Below are 20,481 nucleotides of genomic sequence, written 5' to 3'. Positions count from 1 at the left end.
GCAATATCAATAGTTTTCTTGAAGAAGGTAACATTCTTGTCAAATATATATAGATGAATTACTTAAAAAAATATTGCTTCTGTCTAAAATAATTGTAATGCCTTTCCAGCTAAGAGTCAAGCTAAATTTTAGATGAAAAATTTGGAGTTAAAAAGGACTTTATGCTTTACAATATCTAATATAATTTAAATCATTTTGATTAAATTCAATGGTAGTATTTTTGATGTAAGATGTTATGTATAGTGTAAATAGTTGTAAATAAAATGCACAAGAAAGAAAAATATATATATATTGTTTTTCTTCAGCCCATGAGTTTTCCATTGTGTTAAATATGTTACTCAGAAAAATCATTCAAATCAAGTTTACAGATATTTGTAAACATGATGAACTTATTATTTGTTCGCAAATTATATTGAAGTGTATGAAGAAAATTGCAATATGTTTGTTGCAAGTCTACTTCATGATTACGAGAGAGACATAATAGAGACAGAGAGAAAGAGACAGATACAGAGAGGGTCAGGGAGCCAGAGAGAGAGACAGAGAGAGAGAGATAGATAGAGATAGATAGAGAGAGAAAGAGAGGCAGAGACAGAGAGAAGAAAGAGGGAATAAGATAAGGAAATTAGGTAAAAAAATGTGGGAATATGATTGTGACAATGTAATAAAGATTGTGTACCTCGCTAAAGGGTATAGACATACATTTCTAAATCTTTTACCTTTGATTGCTGAAATAGTGACATCAATGTTCATAATTTGGATGATATGTGGACTGAGATGTGATAGCAGATGTAGTCAAAGAATGGTCATAACTTCAGAATTCTTTTTTTTTCCTTTCACATTGTCTGAATTCATTGCATCTTTCTAAAAAGGCACACAATGAAATTCACAAAATGATTTAGTTATTTAGCCTTCACACCACCTAATGCCCAGTAAAGCCAAATTTAAAATGTAAAATTACTTCAGCTTAAATATGAAATAAAGTCAACCAAGATGAAAAGCTCGGTTATCTAAATTTTATTCATCATTTATGCATGTATACAATTATATATACAGTATTTCAATTTTCTTCACATATTGGCAAAATACAAATAAAAAATAAAGGCATTGTGCAGCAAGTGTCACAATAATGAAGAAACGTAAGCTTTCTTGATCAATAGAGATTACCTTTCTCGTGTAAACAAAAAAAATCTATATAATGTGACAACCATCAGTGCTCTGTCTTATCAAGAGTTGCAATTTACCCAAAGAGATTGCAAATTAACTTGATATAGAAATGAATCGCAATGCTGTATATCAAGAGACAAGCAATTGTAAGTTTGTGATTACCAACTGAATGTAATAAACTGCAACTTTTATAAGCAGGGGCCCAGTTGTACTACCCTGTTAAATGTACTTTCACCTCTTCTGTATAAATAACTTCCTTTATAAATGTGGTTATCTTTCTTCTTATCCAGTCAAATCAAAGAAATTAACAAATTGAGTAGAGATCTAGTGGATAACCAATTATGTACATTTCTCTGGATTACTACCTATAAATGCAAAGATCAATCTTTATTTTAACACAAGGCCAATCCTAGGCACTAAGATGAAATAATCACTAATCCCTGCATTTTACCATAATGCCAAAGAAGCTCCCGTAGCCCACAGGGATGGGATGTGAACCCAGGGCCTACTAGTTCCAAGTAGTTGACCTATTCAACCAAACTAATCTGTCAATTAGGTCAATTAGGTTAATCTTTCAATAGCTATTTAAGTATTTAAAAAAAAAAAAATCCATTATTTTGAACTTTATATATATTTTTTAATTGAAGCAATCTTTAGCTGCTACATGAAGGCCTTTAAATTGATTTGAATATGTTTCTTTTATTTACAATGAAATGCAGCATGAAATATATGACCTAAAATGATTTTAAACATAATAAATGTTATGGTAAATAAAGACGTTCCTTTGCAAAGTTTTGCTGAACATTTACACCTATGATCAAGGGAGTCTGGGAATGTAAGATCTATCACAACCATGTAAAATAATCCATCAAAATTAAAAATTAATAAAACAATGCCAGTTCACCAGAGTTTCCTTAAAAAATGAAGTGTATTTTCAAAGTATATCTTGACCCTGAATGACAAAGTGTTGTGATGGATCAAAATCAATCTTAAGTTCTTGAATGAGTCATAAAATTCCATCTGCCTATTTGTTATGATAAATTGCAAATGATATAAAACTTTACTCTTACCTCAAGACAGGGATCACTACGTCTTTTTTAACATGGCCAAAACCAAGTATGTTTAGACAGGAATATATTTTAACAAAACCACCCAGTATTTATATATTTTTCCATAGTTATAACAAATTTTTCTAACCACACAACGCTGCCCCAATAATTTTCACATAACATTCCTGGTTTACCATGATAAGAGTTCATATAACAGAGTTGTACACATGGTGCTGAAGCATTTGCTATAATAGGTTTTCCTTCTTTCACGTTTACAATTTGATTGATCATCTCACAGCTTTGAAAACTCTGCCTTTGATTTTGTCATGCTTGCCATTACTGCATTTGCAAGATCCTCAGTCTGTAGATGGGCTGCGTTCCACGTTGCCTACAGGAAAAAACAAAGAATGCAAAGATTAGACAACACTTATCAATATTCATGACTATCTTTGGTCTGTAATATTTGTTCATAAGTTTGTAATGACAAAGAATTAATTATGCATGGTACACATCAATTCAATCTCCTCTATTGTGTATTAAGAGACAAGAGTATCATTTTCTACAGATATAATAAATGAGCATACAATTTGCACATACTTCAGGTAATGCACCATTACAACATGCAAACTGAACAGTATGCCTCCATCACGTCTCACATCAATCTCTCTTTATTTTCTCTCAGACTCCAAAATAGTATAGAAGACATTTCAAGTGGTTTAAATACTTGAGTGGAGATGTGATGGCTGTAGGTTTTATTAAAGCAAGGCACACAACTCGTGTCCTTAGTCAAGGTATTTTCATCTGCATTACTTCTCTCCACCCGGGTATAACTGTGGTATTTTCGAGTAGTAGGATGTGATTTTGATTTGTGCATATCTGTACAAGGCGACTGGCTGTAATGCTCCCCAGAGGAGTGGTGCACTATATGTGCAGAATAGTAATTAATCCAATGATCAGGAAATATTAATCATATTTAAAATGTTGATATACAGTATTATTTCACATTTTATAAATCTAACTGATATTCTTTATACAATTACAATGAACTGTAATGATTATATTTGTCTAGGTTGTTTGGTGACTGTCCTCTTTAAGGAATATGACAGTGATTTGTGTGAAATCTGAAAGTGATGTCTGTGGATTACTGGATTCTACTCTTGACTTACAATATACTCGAAGCTTTCTGCTACGGTATGATCTCGGCTGTAGTTCAGATTAACTTTAGTGCCCTGCATAGCCACTGGACTCTTACTGGCGATAGTTGCTGCTAGCTCCATAGCACTACCCATCATGGCTTCTTGGTCTGGGTACAGGCGACTACCCAACGCCAAGTTAGACAAAGATACATTTAAAACAAAAAAGGATAGAATAATTAATTTATTGCACATTTGTGAACAATAAATGAATACAGATCTCTACAGCAAAATGAAGTTACAAACATGGTTGTAAATGATTTCTTAAACACTGATAATTGGAACTTCTAGAGTACAAAGCATCATTTTGAATCTAAAGAAAAACAATGGATGGTGGTGAAAAAGAAAGTTAATGGGCAATTACACCTAATCACTACACATTTGAGTATTAACTGAAACATATTTGACTTCAAAATTTATCAATTTCTGGAAATGCATATTTATTGTAATTGATCGGAAAATAAACACATTTTTATAAGGCAAACTTTAAATGGCACATGGATAATTTTATTCAGTGAGACTAAATTTTATCTTATATGAATCCATAAACTTTCTATAATTGTTTAAAAAAAAGTAAAAGGGAGAATAAAAGGGGTCTTAAGGATAAAATAATGAATTGATACAGAGAAACTGATAAAAAAAAATGAAGATAAGATAGCAATATATGAATAAAGAGATCATCTCTCACCTGATCAGACCTAATTCCTTGGCTTCACTTGAATCAAACTTCCTTGCTGTGAAACAGAGCTCTCGAAGCAGACTGTCATTAGATGTCTTCTTTGGTAACCACTGAAGCACTCCTACATCTGCAGCTAGACCAAGGTCTGTTTCCTGTATAAACCACACAACCAGAACTTTTCGTAATTTGAATTATTTTGGTTGCAACTTTTACAAAGTAAATGTTTAAATCTACAGTAATGTTATTCAATAAATAATAATTATGTTGTTGTTTGTTTTTGTTATTTTAATAAATTAATTACTTTCTTATGACAAGGGTCAAACCTACTTCCATGTTTAAGAGGGTATCAAATAACGAGGCATTCATATAAATTAAAATTCTTGCTGCCACTGAAATCATTGAAATAGGAGCAAAATGATGTATCCTCTTCCTGAAAATACCCATAGCATTAAAGCAGATATTCATTGATTTTAAAAACTAACTTTATTTTCATTATTGCACAGTTGACTCTTTGATTCGACAAGGTTATCAAAATTCAATGCTTGGAAACATTCGAAGTAATGATTATCATAAATTACAAAACGCTTAAATACAGCCCCGGCATAGCACCTGAAGAGCTCTCCGAACGCTGCTGAGATGTGTGAGATCACAGTATGGACATGATTTGCACAAGCAGACGATGTCCCATGACATCTCACACATTTTCAGTGCCTGTGTTTTCATTTTCTCTTGAGTTCTTTCTCCTACTTCACTACCGTCGGGCTAAATGTACAATCTATTGCCTCACTCTAAACCCCGCGCATGTTTTTATTTTGATGACAAATGCAGGGATACAAAAATAAAGGAATCTGTCGCTTGTAAAGAAAATAAGACACCATTGTATATTCAGCTGCACACACCGCGGTATGTTTGGCGTTTCAAGAGGGAACAAATGCCGTCCTTAATATCATTCCGGGGGTTTTCAATTTGAAAGTCTAGTTTCTTTGATTGTTAATTAACCCCTATCCTGTGTATTACAAGCAAAAGAATTTAGTTATCAAAATCGGGTCATATCCCGTTTTGAATGGTTTGACATGCCATCACATTTATATACACGAAACTCATTATAATAATTTGACAAATAATAGCTTTGCAATTATGTTCATTCTTTATGGGATGTCGTCTGCTTGGGCAGTATTGGTCCATATAGTGACGTCAATAAAACATCGTTTTTTTTCCGGCGAATCTCTCGTGTATCCCAGCTGCTATGGAGGTGGTTGTTTTTATATTTTTATAAATCACCCGATATGTAGTTCACCTAAAACGTGTACGATGGCCATCTGTTAGCTTACCACTTTCTAGTGATACATTAGTGGACATATTTGTGATTTTCTTTGAATTTCACCTTTAACAAAAATAATACTATATTAAATTTCAATTTCATGCTATTACATTTTCTAGCTGACAAAATAATAAAGGGAGAAACTTATTGACATGCAGAAATGCCAACCTCTTGACACAAAAAAACAGACTGAGTATCCTAAAAAATCAGATTTTGGAGAAAACTCGACACTACCAATGGCCGGTTGGCTCTGGGCCAGTAAAATTTCAGAAAAATGTGATACTGGTATGTACGGTCGAGTAAAATGTTTGCTCTTTCATTAAATTTTAAAAGAAAATTGTAAAGCAAAGTTTTTATTGGGGTTGCGGGGGTTTACTGGTACATGTTTCTATGTGATTCTGTTGTTTTTATGGGTATTACAAAACATATTCCACTCTTGTTATCGTACTGGTTGGCATCTCTGGACATGTAGTTATTTAATTCTATTTGTTAAAGAACATTTCAAACTAGTGAGGACCTTACGCTGGTCTAACAAACACATTACACCTTTTACTGTATGTCTCCTACTGGAGCTGCTTTATAAAGCTTGCATGATTGAAAAATTAACTATTGAGAATACATGGTACATTTGGAATGAAAATCTTCCATAAGCTACACATGCAAATCAACCCAGATTATTTTTTACTCTCACAGTGCTGTATAATAAAGTGTTAACAATACTGGACAAACAAGTTCACTTTGCAGCATGATAATGCAAACAAAAATAGCTTGAACAAATCAAATATGACCACTTCAGGACAGTGAGAGTGGACTTTGGTTTTGTTTGCATTACTGGAGCAGCAAATAATTAACTAAGCCTCACATCACTCTGAACTAGTATCATTTTGGAGATGGGATGATAAATGGAGCTTACTTACCTTAATTTGGAACCAAGCATCTTCAGTACACAACCTGATATCACATCCAGAGATCATACAGAGTCCTCCTCCTAAACAGGCCCCCTGGACGGCTGCTATCACTGGCTTAGGACACTATCAGAACAATGACAAATACTGACCAATTATTATTTCATAACATAAAGAAGCAACTCTTTTTTTTCAAATGAGACTAAATGTAAACACAACATCTATCAAAGATTATTATCAATAGATTCTTAGGTCTTGCTGCCTGGTTACAAGAATCACAGCGTTCTCATACAGTATAGCAGAGAAAATCATACTATACACAAAAGTATCTTGATAATAATGATAGTAACATTATAATAGCACCGAATACTAATGTATCTAATCGCTGTACTATTAGTAGTCCTACATTAGCCTAACAGCCCTGATTAGGCGCTGCATTCAAGGAAATTCTTCCTACCAGGTTTCCATTTACATCACCTGGGTGGGGAGTGGAAAATGCAGGTTTATGTCTTGCCAAGGGACATTATGTCCACAGTGGGACTTGAACTACGAACCATCTGATGCACTACGTGTGTAAACACTGTTTAAATGCTCAGTTCACTACATTTCAAAGAATAATACCAGTTGTTTTAGAACACAAGCACAAGCTTTAATAAATATTCGAAAGACAGAAGACTCAAATGAATGAAGATATGGTCTTATATCTTTGTAACAACTTTTTGAAGGGTTAATCATTAAACCATATTTTCATGGGCCAAAAGCTTCCGTCAAAACCTTTGATCTCTTAGACCTTTAACTGCCCAGGAGCCATTTGACAATTTTTCATAAGTTTTTCAAATTCTATTTTATTTTATGACAAGCCAAACTGACCTTCTCAATAACAAAGAAAGACTCTTGATACTCCTTGATCTTCGATCTGAGTTTATAAGCGATACGTGATACATCAAGATCAGTTGATCCCGGAATAGCACCCTGCATCAATTCAGCATTATCCTGTAGATCGATACCTGCCAAGAAAAAATATAGTAAAATATACCGGTAATCACATCATAATCAATATTACGTACAAAATAAGATCAGACCATTGACTTTACTATTCACAAATGAACCAAGAAAAATATATCATAAAAGCAAGTAATCTAATAAAAAATGAATAAAACCTTGCAGTTGGCTGAGTGAGATGAATGGTAAAAACAAATGAAAGCTAGTATTGAAACGAATGAAAACACTGTTCATTTCAGTTGCTTAAAATCAGTCACATAGACACTTACACAAAGCAATGTACATGTAAGTATAAACTTAATCCATATTTATACTGTAGGAGCAAAATTGCATTCCATGCCACTATAATAAACAAAACCTAAGACCAATACATCAAATGAAAGTTTATTCATCTTCACATATGTACAAATAACACGAATACTATCTCATATCAATAAAAGAGAATGCAATACTGATTACTTAAAGATAAACTTTAGTACTGGTAATGCGATTGCATTGTGAAAGAAAAGGTGTGGAAAGGATCAGAAACAGTTGATCATGTAGCATGTAAGTATTGGTGTGCACTGCAAGGTTCTGGAGTCATCAAAATCATAATAAATTTGACCGAGTCTTGGTAAAGTAACAAGCACTCACATAGAAAGCTATATATGGGACAACACACATGGTGTCGGGGCTGGTACTACCTTGATTTCCTTGTCTTTCTATGCTCATTACTCAGTTAGTATACATTTTCTTCCGAAATTGTTTGGCACATGTCATTTATTTGTGATCTTGAACATTCAGTGTAAGTTTCGTTTGATTCTGTGAGAATTTTTTTTTTTTTTTTTACCAGTACTAGAGTTTATCTTTAAGTGCAGCAGATGGAAAAGACAGCAGAAAATAATATACACAGCCATATGTTCAATTGGTAAGAGAATGTCAGAGAAAGAGGAAGAAACAAAGAATAACACATAGAATATAAAAAGGGTAAGAGCAATTACATTAAGACTGTGAGACAGCATTGGATGTGGTTCATGTTTCCAACTTACCAGCAGAAAACGTCTTGCCTGCCCCAGTTAATAGCACTACTCTGCAGTCTTCGTCAGTTGCAATGGTATTAAAACATTCTACCATCTCTCTAAAAGAAGAGAAAATAAACAATTGTTCTTCTTGTAAAATTATGGTTTCATTGTTATTAATTATGTTGGAAAACTATCTACTTATAATTATGATTTATAATTCATGTAATACAGGAATATTAAATCTGAATTAATGTTACGTTTAAATAAAACCGTTGTTGACATAAGCATGGACTTGTTGAAAACAGTCTGTTTTGGGTGAATGTGAGTTTTATCATGGAAACATATAAAAATGCAATACAAAATTATAATTCAGTATATCCTAATTTGATTTTGTTTTCCTCAAGAAAATATTCAATGTAATTTATGGACCCACTGCATATTTGGGTCATGTTTTTCATTTAATTTTCCTTCCGTTAAATTGATCTAACTTGATACAGTTTACTGAATACAGTTCCAATGTTGTGTTCAATTGCATGCAGAGGCACTTCATACTGCTGATACTGGAAGTATAAATGAAATGGATAAATAAACAATAGCGCTAAATTCAAAGGCAAAAAAGCAAATCAATATGAAATAATGCTTACCTCCAAAATGTTTTGTTCATAGCATTACGTTTCTCTGGCCTGTTCACCTCAACCTTGTAGATAAACTCCTGGGGACTTGTCACAGCGAGTGACTCAAAATTATATTTTGAAAGCCCTCCTGAAGACATGCTCCTAGCCAGAGTACTGGCAAGGCCTATGTTGGCTGTTATAACATGGAAAAAGAAAGAACTTTAATTCAGACTGACACACTTCCGAAATAAAGCAGCCAATAAGACATTGTAACCAACATTGATAATATTACAGAGTGTACATGCCTTAATAGAATTGAACAGAATACATGAATCCTTGTCCTATGACAAGTAATCATATAACTTTACAAAATACATTTCAAAAATCTAAATCAATATAATTCTCTATCACCTACACCCCTAATCATCCCCTTCTAATAATTATACAAATGGTCTTATATGGCCTAATCAGATCACATTTGCATTACCGTTTTTATTATGAAATGTATTTATTGACCCTAGACCAACGATAAGTAGCCTTGAATTTCAACCTAATGGCTAAGACTAGAGTACACTGATAATTGATAATATCAAAAAATGGGGTGAATAAAACTACTGGTAAAAAGAAAAAAATATGAGGACAAAAAACATTTTGTGAATTACCGATTGTTTATGAATTGGTCTTTTATAGGCACTATGAATATGACTGACAAAGTAAGCGGACAAAATATGCAGTTCCTCGGGTAGACAAAAGAACATCCCTTCACTGCTATTATGTAAAAAGGTTAATTCTCATGTGACACCTGTTCTACACATTTTTACATAATAGCAGTGAAGGGATGTTCCTTTGTCTACCTGAGGAACTGTATATTTTGTCCGCTTTCTTTGTCAGTCATATTCATAGTGAGGCTCACTATTCTATTTTTGTTAATTTGTTAACAAACTTATCTAGGATAACCTTTAAATTAATGAACATGATGCATGTACATCAAAGAATCAGTGTATAAATCACAAGTATTCAAGCAATTGTATTATTTTACCCAAAGTATTGAGGCTTCATTCTAATGTCACAAAATTACATGATCTTGTTAAAATGTTTGATCTGCATTTCTTTACTAAGGAAAATCATCAACAGAATCAATCAGAACAATATGTAATGAAACTATGAAAGGGGTGAAAAAAAAGAAATCAAGTCATTCTGTAAGAAAACACAATTTCATAATGAAATTCAGTTTAGGATAAATTCCTTTCGTCACATGCAACTTGTAAGCACTTCCGAAGAATTAACAACTACTGAATAGCACAGAGAAGTCAATTGATACTCTCTTACGAGACACACCATGGCATAAGTTGCCTTCCTTTTTTCATGTCCTCCAGCTATCTTTCTACACCATCACATTCACTTAAACAGGGAGTTATCCTTTTTTATATTTCAAAATTTCATGAAAATATGCCAATTATTTTGCATCTCTTATTCCCTGGTTCTATTTTCATTTTTTAAAATATTCCTAATTCATTTAACTAATTGCAGTTTTCCTTTAACAAAATTTTAACCACATGGAATTGCGACTACGGCAATGTCTTGGCGCCTCTCACCAAAATTATCGATATCACAAGATGTCTAGACAGTCTAGCTAGTACTATAGTAGTAGTGGTAAACTCTTCATAAAATGTTTAAGGAAGATCAGAGACATCTCCGTAGTTGGCGGTTAAAGTTTTGACTGTCTCGTCGTTGATTTCGAGAAACGGGCCCCTGGATCCATCACCATGTCTCGGATACCATTATGACTTTTATGTCATAAAATATGCCAGAAATCCCCCCTCCCAAGGCCAAGGTTGATCTCTTTTTTTTGTATCAGTTCTTGCCCCTCACCCCCCCCCCCCCCAAAAAAAAAACACACAAAAAACAACAACAACAACATCATTTACAAATTAACAATTCTACCTGGCTTCATCATGTCATTTCTAGTCTAGGGCTACTAATAATTTAATCTGCCTTCTCCTCTCGTGAAATAAGCCACTAGTTGTACACTTGCGTGAGCGTGTAAACTCTGTGGGGAAGTGGACCCCCCCCCTCCCCGCAACACTCTCAGGCATTTGATTTACACGCAACACGATCACGATCCTTCTCCAAGCTGAGAGACAAGAGGCTAGGTTGCCAGTTGCTGAGCCAGCATGCTGGTGTGATCGTCCTGGCCGATGATGTAGCGCTAGTCAGCTCATCTCCAACAGAGCTTCAAGAGATGCTGAATGTTACATGTAAATATGCAGAAACTTGGAGATATCGCATCAACCCGCAGAAAAGCAAGATTGTTACCTTCAATAACAAAGCTCACAAGTCAACGGCCCAACCCATGTGGATCCTTGGACAGATGCCAATCGAATCAGTGACCCAACACCCGCATCTGGGAATCATAAAGTCCTCCTCCAAACATGATCCAACAGACCTAATGATCTCCAGAGGCACAAAAACCTTCTATGCCCTCACTGGAGCGGGTGCATACACAGGAGGTCTTCTACCACACCACTGTGCACGACTCTGGAAAACATACTGCATCCCACGTATGCTGTATGGAGTGGCCATCATGAAGCTCAACCAGACAAGGCTAAATAAACTGGACAGATCCCAATACCAGCTCTTCAAGAAGATTCTCGGGCTCCCCAACAGTGCTGCCGATGATGCTGTCTATCTTCTCACAGGCCTCTTTCCTCTGAGCATGCGAGTTGACCAAGAAATTCTCCTCGTCATAGGTCAACTTATCAATCTGCCACACTCAAGATATGAGGTACGCACACTACATCATGCTATCACCAACTTCACTCCCTTGGCGAGGACCTGGGAAAGAACTTTGAGAAGTTATGAGCTCCCCAACCTTCACTCCCTCCTCTCCAAGCCCGTTCCCTACGTTACATGGAAGTCAGTCACTAGGTCTGCAATTGACTCGGCTATGCAGAAGAAAGTCCGTGAGGCCATCAATGCAAAATCATCTCTCGCCTTCTTCAAGAATAACACTAGCTCCCCCCATGACCTTTACCCGAAGTCCATCTCCTCAAGTTTTCTACGTCAAGCCATCATTGTACGCTCACAACTTCTCTCTCAGACGTACCTAACTCAATCCCGGCTGTGTAAAATCAAGAAGGGTACGATCCGATTCTGCCAAGTGTGCAAAGCGGAAGAGGAGGACATCACACACTTCATAGCCAAGTGTAAACCACTTAGGAATCATCGCCAGAAGCTGGTCGACAATCTCCACCACAGGGGCGTACAGCAGTCGACACTCGCTCTATTCAGTCCAGATGACCCTGAGACCTTCACGCGGGCAGTCCTACTTCCGAATGTTCTAACTGTCTGCCCTAACCAAAAGAATCTTCTTATTAATGCATCACTGTCATTTTTATACAATATCCACTCTGCTCGTGCTAATGCAATCGCTAATACATTTTCTACTTGACTTGACAATCCTGCCTGCTATGACAAACTGCAGTACCCTGGTAGCTGCTGATCTCCGATAGAGCGGAGGAAGAAGAAGAAGAAGAAGAAGAAGACATAACACGGGGCTCTCAGTGCATGTACGTCACCCCGAAACTCTAGGCATGCGACAATGGTGGGACACCGTTATTCGCTTGGTATATTCATCTGAGAGAGGAATGAGGCCGAGATGCACGCAGTATCACTGCTAACAACTTATTAAAGGCCTTGGTTCAACGTGTCTACCTTCCGAATAATGGTGAATTATATACTTACTCAAATTACCTTTCCTGGATGCTGACAGAATGACTTTTGCAAGGCGATTCATGATTATTTTGTAACAAAGTCGGGAACGATATACGACGATACTACAAGCGATATCGATAATTTTGCTGTTTGACGTGTCGAAACTGGCTCTCCACTTCTAGAAGTTCTTCTTTTTACCCGAAGAATTAGGTAAAAGTGAGCTCAAATATATATTTTTATTTATATTAGTATCTCAATTTCTGTTCATGAGGACCTTATTTTCTTTTTTAAGTACCAAATCTTCTCAGATTCAGGATTTAGCTTGACATGGGATTTGCTAAATATTTGCAACAGTCCCACAAGTTTACATTGATGCTGTAGGCCCAGACCTAGATCTATACAAAAATAATGTTTTAAATTGTATTTCTTTTCAGGCTTTAATCAAATATATTGGACCATGTGTATGTATGTGATTTATTGGGATAACCTGGTAGAGCAGAATACTAGTAGTCTCTATTTTTCTGCAAGACTAGAGAAAGACTTTGCAGTGAAGCCGAAGGAGGAAGAAGAGAAAAGAGATGAAAATGAAGAAGAGGAGGAGGAAGAAGAAGAAGGAAAGGAGGAGGAGGAGGAGGAAGAGGAGGAGGAGGAAGAAGATGGAAATATGTAGAAGGCTTGTACAGGTTCTAAAATATAGCTAGTGCTCGTACTTGACTACGTGATATCCGCCATCTTGGGCGGTCCTCTTTTGGTTTTAACGCGAGCCTTTCTTTTCAATAATGACATGTTGGAATTCTTTAAGTTTTGTTACTATTAACAAAGCTGTATGCCATATATTTATTTGACTCCTTAAATGATATCAATAAGGTATGCAAAATTTGCTTGGTTGTATCAAGAAAGTTTTTGTCAATCATCATCTCATACCCACAGAATACAAAGAAAGTAGATTTGTGAACCTGACTGGAAATATTATTCTGACAGATTTATGTAATAATGTGTTTGTAAGTTTGTAATGAGTTTGCTGTATGTGTGAACCGTTTTTCTGGTTATGGGACTTGTGTAACAGGTAATAATAATCTATGACTCCTGGGGGGGGGTGTTTCACAAAGATCCTAAGTTGAACTTGTCTCTAAGTTGGACTTAACAATTATGGAAAGCCATTAGCATCCTTGAAAATATTTTGTAGAAGTTATTTTAAAATGTTGATTCAAATCATTCACATTTTCTATTACATGTATCATAGGAGATTTCATGTTCTTGATGTGGAATTGATGAAAAGTTTTAAATACTTGAATTTTTGCTTTTGAATATATTTCATAATAAGGCTACAAATGGCTCTCCATAATATTTAAGTCCAACTTAGAGTTAAGTTCGACTTAGAATCTTTGTGAAACACCCCCCTGGTAGTAAATACTCATACTGTATACACCGAATAAATGTCATACTTTATTGTGCGTTGAAGAACGACATGCGTGTGTTTGTTTATTTGGAATGGGGAGCTTGTGCTCTAAAGTTTAAGGTATCCACTATCCTTCTGGAGGAAAACATGGTAGTGTTCCATATATTTGTACAAGCAACACTGTACATTGGAATAGACCTGAATAAGGGGCTATGGAGAATTTTTTTAAAGTGGGAGGGGTTGGGACAGTACTGCTGTAGTATGGAAGGTTTTTTTCTCACTCTCTCTCTTTCCTCTCTCAACATGTCAATTTCCTTATCCCTAGCTCTGCTATTTCCCTATTTCTCCTACTTCTCTCTCCACTCTTTTTTTCAAATTCTTATTTTCCTTTTTTTGTCTTCTTCTCTGTCTCTCCCTTTTTTTCCTCTCCTTAGTTTTTCTTTCTCTAAGGGTGAATTTAATCTATTTCAAAATCCATTTTGTTTCACACCACTTGATTCCTGCAATTCTCGGTTTCATGTTGTTATTGCTATCGTGATTCACATATTTTGATATCTGTTTAATCGTTTTATTGTGCATTGTGAGGGCACTGAGGGGGTATCAGTGTTCTAGATTTTTTTCTTCAGTTCAGTGGTTTTTGCATGTACCTGGGACATGGTAAGGTATGTTTTTTACGACCAAATTTGTGTAGATGGAGTTTACACAAAGATTCAAAAGAATTTGCTACCGAAAAGTTGAACCATAATGCACACTCACAAAAGTCAGGTCTGATGAAACATTCATTACACTATGTTCAACCATAATCATTAAGAAAAAGTAGTAACCTCTCGTAAGGTGTATCAGTTTTAATTCAGGCAAATGAAATTTTGACTTATTATAATATCTATCTCATTTGTCCACAGAAAATTGAGGGAAGATGACTGTTTTCAGACAACCCACAAACAAGCCAAGTCGTGGCACTGCCACCCTCATAATTAGCATTGTCCTATGCCTGGCCAACGCTCATGTAGCAAATGCTGAAGAAGCCGACAAGGATTCTTCAGATGGCTGGATGGACTACTGGTTTATCCGCTTGGGGCTGAATGTCCTTGGTTACCTGTCAGTGATTGTTCCTGCATGGTTGGTGATTAGCTACATCAGACGCTCTGGATACCTAGAGAAGGGAGGTGAGGATCCCGAAGGTACAGGGAATAAAGTTGGGTTAAGCACATATACAATGTATTGCACCAGCACTAGAGAGAGAAGTGGTGAGGAATTCACAGGTACAGGGAATAGAGTTGGGTTTAAGTACTGGTACATATACAAATTTATAGTACCAGCACTATGAGAGAGAGGAGGTGGTGAGAACTTCTCAGGTACAGGGAATAGATTTGGATCTTAATTACATTGAAAATGCTATTGCTGGCACTGCCAGCACTTTATATAAACTTTATGATAACTGAATTATATCCCAGTTCATGCATCCTACTTTTGCATGAATTGATATACTTAAAGGGCAAAAAAAAACTTACCGGTACTTCCAATAGAAGCAGAAAAGTCAGACAAACCAATCAAAAAATGTTTGAGCAAAATTTGATAACTAATAAGAAAGTTATGAATTTTTGATGACATGAAAAACTTTGAAAATCACAAGACAAATTGGCAACTCACTCATGAGTCTATGACGTCATTTCCTCACTATCCACTAATTGTTTTCTTTATATTGATAATACAAATTACCAATTTTCTTTCTAAAATCTTATTTCCTCACACCAGCATCCAAGTTATATTGATAGTAATATGTTTTTGTGTGGACGCACTAATATAGAGTAATTTATTTCATTCAAATCATGACAAATGTGAATTTTGATAAAATATTTATATAAGAATCAATAATTATGAATTTTGAATGACGTCACAAACTGATAACCAAATTCGCAATTTGTGTAGCGATTTTCTAAGTTCCGTAGTTTTTCATACTTAAAAAAAAATCATAACTTCCTTATTAGTTATCCGATTTTACTCAATTTGTTTTGCTCCATTTCTCTAGTTTTTCTACATGAATTAAAGGTTAATTATTTTCGGACTGGACTTAGCCTTTAAATCATGTCTCGTGTAATCTTCAAATAATCAATATTTTTTTAATTGTTGGTAAATTTTATTTTAAGTTCTCTATAATTTTGTAGAATTAATGGGGAAGAAGTATTGCCATGGGCCTGTTGACGAGTCCCTTTTTCCTTTATGCACATTGTCCATTACTCCATTCAATTGTGCCACTTTTTCAACCTTTATTATGATTATCTCAAATACGTTTGTACAGGTCATGGCTGTTGGTATCAGACTGTCAAATCATGTGTAGCTGGGTTGGATGAAATCAAGTCAAGCCTTGAGGAAGGAGGTAGCAAAGGTGTGGTGACAGAAACACCAAAGGTAATTACAACACAGCTTATCTATTGTGCTTTTGTATGATTTCATTTATTTAGTACTTTAAGTTTCCATTTCAGTTCATTAATATATTCAGATTACCGTAATCACATTGTAGTCATAATGCAAGTTTTTTTTCCTGTTTGATATGTCATTAGTAGGTGTTAATTTTTGTGTGAAGGTGACAGCAAAATTTCAGGCTTTTGAAATGCAGCTATGCTGAAAACCATGACATATACACAAATATCAATACTACTTTAAATTGGTAAGGGATTGCCAACTTTAGAATCAAGTTCTATTGACTATAAATATAGGTGATTAGGTGATACATGTATATGGATCATTACATGTTTTTTTTAATTTTTTAAATTATTATTTTAATTAATTAATTAATGAGTAGGAGCTTAATCAGTATATTAAAAGCAAGAGTGCTTCTTTCATATATTGCCCTTCTGTATGAAAATTTAATTTTTCTTTTTTTATTTGGATAATGATGTTTAGTACTTATGTACATTTAATTTTACTTTCAGATGAACCGTGGCTTGGTGTTGCTGTTTTGTGTGGCTGGCTTGCAAGGGTCCTACCTAGCTTGGGGAGTCCTTCAAGAACGTATCATGGCACATGAGTATGGCAAAGATGCAAACAATCCTGGAGAGAAATTCAGCAACTCCCAATTCTTGGTTTTCATGAACCGTGTTCTTGCTTTCATAGCTGCTCTGTGTGTCATGAACTTTACTGCTCAACCACGCCATACTGCACCTCTGTACAAGTATTCCTACTGCTCCTTGTCCAATATCATGAGTAGCTGGTGTCAGTACGAGGCTCTCAAGTTTGTGACCTTCCCCACTCAAGTCCTGGCCAAAGCTTCCAAGATCATTCCTGTCATGCTCATGGGCAAAGTTATATCAGGGAAAACATATGAGTACTACGAGTACATCACTGCTGTGATGATCTCTGTTGGTGTAGCACTATTCTTGTTGTCACAGGGAGGGGATCACAAGGGGTCAACCGTGACAACAATATCAGGGGTCATGATCCTGGTTGGTTATATGGCCTTTGATAGTTTCACCTCTAACTGGCAAGCAGACCTGTATAAGACTTACAAAATGTCCAGTATTCAGATGATGTTTGGTGTCAACCTCTTCTCCTGCCTTTTCACAAGTTGGTCTCTTATAGAACAAGGTGGGTTTTTCGAGGGAATCGGCTTCATGCTCAAATACAACACCTTCATGTTTCATGTGGGACTACTGTCGCTGTTTTCAGCCACAGGACAGCTCTTCATTTTCTATACCATCTCCCAGTTTGGTGCGGTCACCTTCACCATCATCATGACGACTCGTCAGGCCCTGGCTATCCTCCTATCCTGCATCATCTACGGCCATCCCCTCAATATCCAGGGCATCATGGGCATTCTAGTGGTATTCGTGGCTCTCTTCCTCAGGGTGTATGCAAGACAGCGTAAGTCAGGGCAAAAGGCCAAACCTGCACCTGCTCAAGAATCATCCATTGGTCCAAATAAGACATGACTAGGCAGCCGTACTCGTGATTTGTAAGTTGTGCTGTGATGTAGTGCTAACCTTGTGCCATGTTCAGATGATAGCTCTCCTCTTGAGAGAAACTGACACTCTAGAGTAAACATGTGAGTAGTACACCTGTACAATGTTGATGCACATGGTAGTAAATTTCTATACATGTGTACTCAGAAATATTTACTTTTAAGGTATCATGATTGGAACCATTACTGTCAAAGTAAGCCTCTGAATATTATTTATTTGTAACCAGTTCAGCAACTTTCAAGTACATGCTAGCATAACTTTATAATTTTGTTTGGTTCATCAGTGCTTTCTTCTCCATTTACTCAGTTGAATATTTGCAAGCTTACTCTGAAGGTTAGTTTCTTTCAAAGCTAAAGTGATCATCTAGACATGGCTCCAATGACCTTTGTAAATAACTAATTGTATATTTGGACGTTATGAGTGTTTCAAATTGAAAGTCTTGACATTCAAAAATTGTCTTTCTGCTTAATGTTATAACTGTGAATATTGAAGTGTATGCACATTTCAAGCTAACAAGAATGAACCTGCATTGTACAAAAGAAAAAAAATTATTTTCAGCTAGAGATATAATGTAATGGAGGTACCAAAGTTTGGCAATATATCGCTAGATGATAACATTTAAAAAAAAATTACTTTGTGAATATAATATGTATATTTCCTGCTGTACACTGTACAAGTATATACGTATGGTATCTGCTTTGCTGCCAACCATTCATATTTTGAAGGAATTCTATAATTCTCTCTTTTACTGAAAACTTCTGTGTAAAAGCATCTAAAGTAGATTAATAATAATTGTGATTTGTATAGCGCATAATAATCATTATAGACAATCCTCTATGCGCTCCAAATTGCATTCCTAATTTTGCCTCGAGAGATTCTTATTTGTTTCTATGAAAGGTTCGTATGTATTTGAATGAGAAGAGTTGGCTTAAGCTGGTTGGATACCACAACATCAACTACATTTGATTTCTCCATAAAGTGCAATTTCTGTTGATTTTATTCCAAGTTGAGTACTGGCTGAGTAAAATGTAGTTGCACCTAATTTTTTTACATTCAACCATTTTATTTGGCTTCTCTGGGACCTTCTTAACTGGGGGGGGGGGGGGGGGGGGCAGGTATGCTCTGGTGTCTTTACTCCTAAGTCCTAACCCTAGTCCTGGAAAGTTAGGTTAGTCAGATATGTTTTTTGTTATTTTAATAGCAATTATGTGCGACTACATTACAAAACTAAGCTGAACATGTATCTCTTGATTACTTTTAAACAATTAAAACAGTGAGAGTCACCATACTTGGGGTTTGTGCATCAATATTAATTTGAGGATGGTACAAACATTTTGTTTATGTACCGGACTACCGGTATATTTTTGGTAACAGCAGTAGTTCTCAGTTAATTCTGAATCTACATAACTGTTCTCAGTCTGAACAGTAATGGGCGTTGAAATCAGGTTGATTACTCTCAGCAGTGATATTAATTTTGATTATTTGTAGTTTCTGATTTGCTTTACTCTTTAACAAGACTAGTTTTTCACAATTGAATACTGTAATTTAGTTAACATTCTTTAAAAAGTTATTTTATCTGTGTGCTTAAGGATTGAGCAAAGTATATATGCTTGTAAGAAAGCTCTTTAAGATATTATTTATGTGTATATTAGTTCTTAGATATAATTGTGAATTGTGACAGAGTGCTGCTCAATTTGAAATGCTTCAAGAGGCTATATCTAAATGAATTGGAACTAAATATCGCAAGCTTGAATTTGAAGAAGACTCACCAAATAGTTACTCTTCAACAATCAGGATATTTGTGGATTCTTCAGATATTTATATTTGTCTGTGAGTGGTGTGTATACTGATTGAGTTTTCTTTGGCAATTTTTAATAATAAGTTTACTTGATTAGTTTTGATTAATTTCTTCATAGATTTTTAAGTGTGCTTAAGATAAATTACCAATAAGGGTGTATAAATCTTTGGTGATAGGTTAAATGAACTGAATTGTTTGCATCAGATTGTATTAAATTGATGCACTTGCATGAAACTGCAAGACTATTATTATTGGGCAATGCCATACAATGTGCCTTTTACAACAAATTTCATTTTCCCAAATAGTTCATCCAAAAATGAAGAATACCTTGATAAGACCATTCAATAGTGGTGCTTTGCACTGCTTTATGGTATCACTACCATGAGTTGTGTTGGTATACTAATACATTTTTCATTCATGGGTAAAATATATGACAAAATGTCATATGTTGTATGGGACACATTGCACAGATTGCCCTATTATGCCTCTCATAATTTGTGCTGAATATTTTGACTTGCTGTAGTGAGTTAAAATACTACATTTCTATTTTATTTTGCTCTATTTTCACAGATTTGTTACTATAAAGAAAATGAGATTCTTATATGTGAAGGTTTAAAGTGACTACTTTAGTCGGTGTTTCACTGCCTATTGAATTATGTGTGCTTCAAATGAAAGAAGGAATC

The 20,481-nt window shown here is 35.3% G+C and overlaps 2 protein-coding genes across 7 annotated transcripts; one reads left to right on the top strand and one right to left on the bottom strand.

Moving 5' to 3' along the window:
- Positions 1-976: 976 nt before the first annotated feature.
- LOC578800 (enoyl CoA hydratase 1, peroxisomal-like) lies at positions 977-12,780 on the bottom strand. Of its 3 annotated transcripts, none has more exons than XM_030998301.1 (8): positions 12,673-12,780; positions 8,959-9,121; positions 8,342-8,430; positions 7,182-7,318; positions 6,324-6,437; positions 4,095-4,237; positions 3,380-3,530; positions 977-2,601 (listed from the first exon to the last, which is right to left on the bottom strand). In XM_030998301.1, the coding sequence occupies exons 1-8, from the start codon at positions 12,722-12,724 to the stop codon at positions 2,506-2,508; spliced, it is 945 nt and encodes a 314-aa protein (XP_030854161.1). In that variant the 5' UTR covers positions 12,725-12,780; the 3' UTR covers positions 977-2,505.
- Positions 12,499-18,539, top strand: LOC578873 (adenosine 3'-phospho 5'-phosphosulfate transporter 1). 4 transcript variants are annotated; one of them, XM_030999626.1, is made up of 4 exons: positions 12,499-12,655; positions 14,944-15,222; positions 16,341-16,450; positions 16,975-18,539. In XM_030999626.1, the coding sequence occupies exons 2-4, from the start codon at positions 14,958-14,960 to the stop codon at positions 17,968-17,970; spliced, it is 1,371 nt and encodes a 456-aa protein (XP_030855486.1). In that variant the 5' UTR covers positions 12,499-12,655; positions 14,944-14,957; the 3' UTR covers positions 17,971-18,539. The 4 variants fall into 4 exon arrangements, with proteins under 4 accessions (XP_030855486.1, XP_030855485.1, XP_030855487.1 ...); XM_030999625.1 differs by lacking the exon at positions 12,499-12,655 and adding an exon at positions 12,749-12,858; XM_030999627.1 differs by lacking the exon at positions 12,499-12,655 and adding an exon at positions 12,750-12,852 and having other exon boundaries at positions 14,944-15,207.
- Positions 18,540-20,481: the final 1,942 nt, after the last annotated feature.

Source organism: Strongylocentrotus purpuratus, unplaced genomic scaffold (assembly GCF_000002235.5).
Source record: "Strongylocentrotus purpuratus isolate Spur 01 unplaced genomic scaffold, Spur_5.0 spur5_scaffold_5, whole genome shotgun sequence".
In the NCBI taxonomy this organism is placed as follows: Eukaryota; Metazoa; Echinodermata; class Echinoidea; order Camarodonta; family Strongylocentrotidae; genus Strongylocentrotus; species Strongylocentrotus purpuratus.
This window is presented reverse-complemented; position numbering and strand designations above follow the sequence as displayed.